At 45.9% G+C, this 6,728-nt stretch overlaps 1 protein-coding gene across 3 annotated transcripts in view; it reads left to right on the top strand.

The window, feature by feature from the left end:
* The first annotated feature begins 217 nt into the window (after positions 1–217).
* NNT (nicotinamide nucleotide transhydrogenase) overlaps positions 218–6,728 on the top strand; it is a 46,950-nt gene continuing 40,439 nt past the window's right edge. The window contains exons 1-2 of one of the 3 annotated variants that reach the window (XM_037374227.1): positions 218–298; positions 1,294–1,491. In XM_037374227.1, the coding sequence (XP_037230124.1) occupies positions 1,341–1,491 (151 nt within the window). In that variant the 5' untranslated portion in view covers positions 218–298; positions 1,294–1,340. Of the gene's footprint in view, positions 299–422; positions 443–559; positions 657–1,293; positions 1,492–6,728 lie in introns of those variants that run through there. The other 2 variants (XM_037374229.1, XM_037374228.1) reach the window with 2 other exon arrangements.

The raw sequence follows: 6,728 nt of genomic DNA, 5'->3' as shown, positions 1-6,728 counted from the left end.
GCGCAGCGCAGCAGCGCGTAACGGGGCCGCCCCGGCGCCCCTCAGCCGCGCGCGGGCTCGAGCGGCCGGCGGCGCACAGGAGCCACGTGACAGAGGCCCGCCGCCGCCTTCCAGATGGGGGACGGGGAGGCCGCGTCACACGACCGCTCCGACCTCCGCGTTCCCGCCACTCCTTCCGGGTTGGCAGCCAGCCCCTCCCCCCGCCCGCCCCGTCCCCCGCCCCGCCCCGCGCCTGCCGCGCCGCCTTCCCCCAAGGTCGGTCAGTGCCGCGGCGGGGCTGGCGCCGGCGGCACCGTTGGTGGGTACGGCGGGCTGGGGGCTGGCGGGGCCGGGGCGGTGGCACTGCCACCGCCGCTTTCCCCTGGCGTGGGCGGGGTCTGGCCGTTGCTGAGGAGAAGGCGGCGGCGTCCCGCTCTCGCAGCGCCCGGGAGGGGCGAGAAAGGCGGGCGGGAAGGGCGGGCGGGAGGAAGGACGTGCGGGAGGAAGGACGTGTGGGGAAGGCAGGTGGCCTGGGCAGGGGCCTGCGGGGGCGCTTCCAGGCGGGGAGCAGGGAGTTGGCGGCTGCGGGCCGATCCCGGGCGGGCGGGTGGCCACCAGCCGTGGTGGCGGCGGAGGACAGCGTGCCCGGGCGGCGGAGGGCGAGCCGCCCGCCCAAGGTCAGTTAGTGGCCGCGGGCTATAAATAGCGGCGGGAGCGAAGCGGGGCCGCCGCTGCCTTGCGAGGCGGGCCAGCGGGGAGCGGTGGGCCGCCGCCGTCAGCAGGAACGGGCCGGCCTGGCGCGTCCGAGCCCGGCGGACGGCGGGGTTGCGGGCGAAGGGCCTTCCCCTCCGCCGGCAGCAGGCAGCCCCCGCAGCGGGCGCGGCCCGGCCCCGCTCGCCCGCTGTGCCGCTCGTCCTGCCCCGGGTCCTGCCTGGGTGCAGCTGCTGGCTCCCCGCAGGCTGCTGTCCCGCTCCGTACCTCCTTCGGGAGCTCTGCGGGGGGTGGGGGGTGTGTGTGCGTTGTTTGTCCGGTTCCCTGCGTTGCGGGAGGTTTTCCTCTGTCAGATTTGCTTGTTTGGACCAACGGTGTAAAGAGAATCTGATCTCGAGTCGCAGAAATACGATCTCGTGGGCTTGCTACGTTAGTCTGATAGTTGTCTTAGTTTTAAAAAAAGTTGTTTTCTAGCTAGAAAGAAAAGGGGGGGAGAAACAGTCATCCCATGGCTACTGGCAGTTGACCAGTTTTAAGCTGCTGGGTTTACATACCTTCTATCTATTGTGATTAATAATTCTTGCTTTGTTTTTGCATGTGCAGCAGGGATTCCATACGTGGCAAGGAGTCTGCTGTGAGGTCTGAGTGAAATGGCAAGCCTTCTGCGTATTGCTGTTAGTGGGTGCCCAGCTCTTGTTTTTGGCAATGTGTTGCCACCTAAGGTGCATTCTGCAAAGATGCCGTGTTTGCGAATGTTTAGAACCCACCAGATGCGCATGTCTCAGGCAGCTCCAAAGCCAGGTAAATTAATTCAACCGTTGTAAATAATCTTTTGGTTTAAAACGTGAAGATAGCTTGAATTTTTCTTTCAGATATGCATTAGTACGGAAAGACTTAAAAAGAGCACTTCAGTTGTATCAGCAGCATAAAGGGCTTATACAGAAGGTGTTTGTGTTCATTATGAATACTTTGGATACAAGTAGTTTTTTACGGGTGGGGGATCAGAGTTCCTGCTGACACCTTGCTTGAGGGAAGTATTTAAACAAATGCTTTTCTTAGTTAAAAACCTGAGTTCTGCATGAGTTTTGGGAGTGCAACTCTTCATGCGCATGCAGGGGAAAACAGCCCCAGCAAAGAAAGCATCTGCAAGTGTGACTATATGTAGATGTGGTTAGCCCATCTAAAAAATCTCTTAACTTTGTTTTGGAAACTCTTACGTTGTACGACCTTGAAGAACTTTTGATCTGCATCTTCACATGTAGGGTTTGTTGGTGTATTTGCACTAATTACATTTCAGTGCAGGTAATAGACAGCTTTGGGCATTTTCAGGAAAAAAAGGAGGGGAGAGTGGGTCATCCTTGATTCCAGTTTATGATGTGAGCCTTGTGTATGAAAATCAGAACGGACTTTTTTTGCTCAATCATACGCTGTGGATAGCCTGACAGCTGGAAGACTGGAAGATATATAAAACTGAGTTAATGATATTTTTGCCCATTATCCTGCATGGCTCATGTCTCCCTGAAAGAGTTTAGAGACCCTGCTTCAGTGCAGATCTAGGTTCTTCTCAGTCTGCCACAGGTTAATGTGGAGAGTTAGACTGATTATACATGTGCTGTTTGGTTCTTCCAAATATACACAGTAGGTAACTGCATTAGATATTTTAGAGTATTAGGGAAGTAGTGCTGTTTGTGAACAATGTGTCTGGTTGTGAAAACACAGCGACGTAAGACTATGCTGTATAACTCTGAGAAGCCGTTGTTGCATGGAATTTATAGTGATATTAACAGTGGCTGGTGCATTTTGGGGTCCTTTCAAATCAGTGACTTGGTGTTCTGGAGCTTCTGAAGAAACGTGGTGAGAGGAAGAGTTTATTTACCCTGAGAGGTCTTGATAATTGTATTGCATGGCTTTTTACCCCAGTTGCATGGTGAAACATGAATTTCTTTGCTGTGACTGACAGATTTGTGATGTTCCAATTTTTTTTCCATATTAAGTATCTGAGTGAGACATCTGTCTGTCTTGATATGGCAAATTGTCCCTTGGTTGGGAGTGTTAACCTGGGACGTAGGAAACTAGGTTCAAAGTTCTTTCTCAAATGACCCAGGTAAGTGCCCTTGTTGTTTGAGTTTGGTATCAGTCTTTGTATTTGACTTAGATCACAAATTTGATCATGAAACTGAAAGATCTCTTCAGTTCTACTGAAATTAGTATGCTTGTCTCTGTGTGTGTGTACTTTTCTTGTTTTTATGAATCACTTTAGAGAAATTTTTCCACAAGGACAGAGAATTCTGGTTAGTGTCATGTTTAAGAATTCAGTGCTGGCCCTTCAGATTTGTTGTGTGGAAGCCCTTATTTAAGGACGAGTAGTATTCATGCAACGCAGTTATTTAATGCTGAGAATTGTAAGTTTGGTAAGTCTTTTGATAATTAAGCTGTCCTCATAGCTCATTTTGGTAACATGAGATTTGTCATTTGGTAGAGGACAAACCAAGGATAAAACAGCCATTGAATGGCAAATAAGTAACAGTACTATTGCCTACGTATACTTTTTAAGTGCTCTTGAATCAGAATTTAACAGCATATAAAATAAATTTTATTATTTTAGAAATTATCTTTGATTATAGTGGCACTTGGTAAAATCACTGTAATATTAACAGGAGTAAGTTTTCTGAAAAGACTAGTGTCACAATAATTCTTCTTAAGCCTGTCGCTGTTACTTCTCTCAGATTAGCTTTCATTTAGTGGAGGATATGTTATGTACAAGAACAATAGCTGCTTGAGGAGTGAAGAGATTGAGTCAGTCAAAAAGTAAACTTGGAGGATGGATAATTTTCTTATTGCTGTTTATTTTGCTGCTCTTTTCTTTGTTTCTTAGAAACATAGGTGTTTTCATACAAGAGTAAACTAGTATTCTGTAACCTGTCTCAAATTGTTGCTAGCACCAGATGCTTGAAATGGATGCAAAACTTTCCAAAGCCCTGGGAAAGCTGCTTACAGAGTGACAGACTCAGAGGTTTCTGATATACTTCCAGATTGGTTTATCCTACAGCTCTGTGACTTTTACCCCACGTATTTTGGAATTTTTAATGTCCTTTTTATTTTGATGCTTCTTTCTTGCAGTTCTAAGTCTTGCAGAACTTTTAAACCTTTTATAGTCTATTAAGTCTCTAGATAAGCTGTGCATTATTTATAAAATATAGACATTCTCCTTTAATTTCTTTGGGTTTTTTGAATCCTCTTGCTTGTGTAAGAAGAGGGATCAGGTGTTTGTTTAATACTCTGTACTATTCTTTTTTTTATTTTTTTTCTTATTGCCAACAACATATTGCTGTTCTTCGGAATATGTCCTCATCTTCAGGACAGGTGAGATGGTGTTTTTAAAGCTGCTATTAGAGTAACTTAGAAATTAGGCAGGTTACATGTCTTGTTTTCCCATCCCAGAACATGTGGTATGTGGTCAAAACTTCTCCTTCCTCTATTCTCAAAGGCAGTCTCTAGTACTGATACTGTTTTGCTACAGACTACTTCCTGGAATCAGGTTAAGGAAATGAAGCCCTGTATTTTCGTCTATTTCTCTATGTAAAGTGTTTTGAGTTTTCTTGATTGTTTTAACTTGGGATCTTCTTTAAACCCTCAGTTTATAGATAGAAGTTAAATGGAGAAAATCGCTTTTATAGTTATTTTCAGTTGTTTGATTTCTGAAACTTGGAGATGTAGACTACCTACTTACTTTGTTTAGAAGTCTAGGGACTGTGCTTTGACTATGTCTTCATTATGCAGGTGAGATTATGTTAAGGGGATGAGAAAAAGTGGCTTCTTTACTAGTTTTTCTAAATTGTAATTCATGTATATTCCATACTAAGCTTCTAAGGCCTGTGAAATTTAATGATTCTACTTTTGATAGTGGCAGGATCCTTTTGCTGTTGATTTTTGGTATCAAAAAAAGTCCTGCATTTCTCCTACTCAATGAACAGTATGTTAAAAATCTTCAAGTAACTCAAAGGTGCTCAAGGTATGTGTGTGTTGGTCTGTTTCTGGAAAATGTTCTTTATGTCATAAAGCAGTAAAGTAGTTACTATAACATACTTGAAGCAGTTCTGAAAGAGATTATTTGGTGTGAAGGCTTAGGAAGGCAACTTGGAAGCTTCACACACTCATGCAGTTTTAAACCCATGGCAAAGGTGGCAGATGTGCTTCCTCAAAACCTAAATTAAGATCCTACATTTTTAATTTTGGATTTCAACCTTTCAAAAGTGATTACTTCGATGAAATTGCCAAGTTCAGCAAACCAAATCTGTGTTCATGGTATAGCTTCTTTCAAACACAGTATTTATCATACTCTGTCCTGAACTTTTAACATAGACTTCGCAGTTGTAGACATCTACTCTGTTGCTCTGCTGAATGATGTGATAGCTCAGGGTAGTCTGCTTGAAAAATGTCCTATATGTGCTGTGGCTAAAAGCTGGCAAATGGACATGTATTTGCTTCTGTATTTACTGGTTGCCAGGAATTTGGTAGTGGGACAGAGAAGAGGTGAGAGGTAAATGATACTTGTTGAATGTTTATCTTGAATTTGATCCCCAAAACATTGGAGGAGGGCATAGTCCTCAGTATGGGTCTCTGATCATTCTGCTTACTAAATAAGGTGCAAATACTTTCTACCTGAAAAAGGTTTACCTACTTTTATTGCATGCAAGATGTAACAACATGAAAGGAAAAAAAGGAGGAAACACATTTGGCATATAGCAAGTGCATATTCATGTACCATCCCTCCTAGCCGTTTACTCTTCTACTCTGGTACTCCACACAAAAGCAAGTGAACAAAAAGAAATCAGAAGCAGCAATTGTCATTTGAGCCTTAGGAGCTAAAACCCCCAAATCTTAAGTTTTTTGCTTGAGAAGTGTATAAGCTTTAGTCAAGCGTATGTGTAGCCGAGTACAGGGGTATGGTCACTTCCCTACTCCTGTTGGCCACGCCATTGCCCATACAAGCCAGGATGCTGTTGGCCTTCTTGCCCAGCTGGGCACACACTCCTGGCTCATCTTTGGCTGGTAGTCAGCCACTCCACGCAGGTCTTTTCCCACCAGGCAGCTTTCCAGTCGCTCTTCCCCCAGCCTGGAGCGTTTCATGGGGTTGCTGTGACCCATGGGCTGGACTCGTCACTGAGCCTGGTTGAACCTCATACAACTGGCCTGGGCCCATCGCTCCAGCCTGCCCAGATCCCTCTGCAGAGCCTCCTGCCCTCCAGCAGATCAACACATACACCCTAACTTGGTGTCACCTGCAAACTCACTGAGGGGGAACTCAATCCCCTCGTCCAGGTTGTTGATAAAGGTATTAAACAGAACTGGCCCCAGTACTGAGCCCTGGGGAACACCACTTGTGACCAGTAGCCAGCTGGATGTAACTCCATCCCCCACCACGCTCTGGGCTCGGCCAGCCAGCCAGCTTTATACCCGGCGCAGAGTGCACCTGTCCAGGCCATGAGCAGCCAGTGTCTCCAGGAGAATGCTGTGGGAGATGGCGTCAGGCTTTATTAAGGTCCAGGTAAACAAAATCCGCAGCCTTTCTCTCATCCGCTAAGCTGGTCATCTTGTTGTAGAAGGAGATCAGGTTCATCAAGCAAGACCTGCCTTTCACAAACGCGTGATCAGGACCTGATCACCTGGTTGTCCTGCACATGTGTGTGATGGCACCCAGGATCTGCTCCATAACCTTCCCCGGCATCAAGGTCAGGCTGGCAGGCCTGTAGTTCCCTGGAAGAATTGGAAGTAATACACTTCTTTGTCTGGTGATCTTCCATTCTGTCTTGTTGGATGTGTTCAATCAGGCTTTTTTAATGGGTTGGAAGACTGACAAGTACAGGTAGATACATAAGTACCAGTTCTTAGCAACTCTGTATTGTGTTTTCAGAACATTCTAGGTTGATAGTGTCTTGAAAATCGTTAATTAAAAACATTTTCAGATCTTCAGCTTTAAGCACCTTTTAGTCCCAGTTTTATTTCTTAGATTTAGAATTAAAAATATTAAGATAATT

The sequence above is a fragment of the Falco rusticolus genome, chromosome Z (genome assembly GCF_015220075.1).
Source record: "Falco rusticolus isolate bFalRus1 chromosome Z, bFalRus1.pri, whole genome shotgun sequence".
In the NCBI taxonomy this organism is placed as follows: Eukaryota; Metazoa; Chordata; class Aves; order Falconiformes; family Falconidae; genus Falco; species Falco rusticolus.
This window is presented reverse-complemented; position numbering and strand designations above follow the sequence as displayed.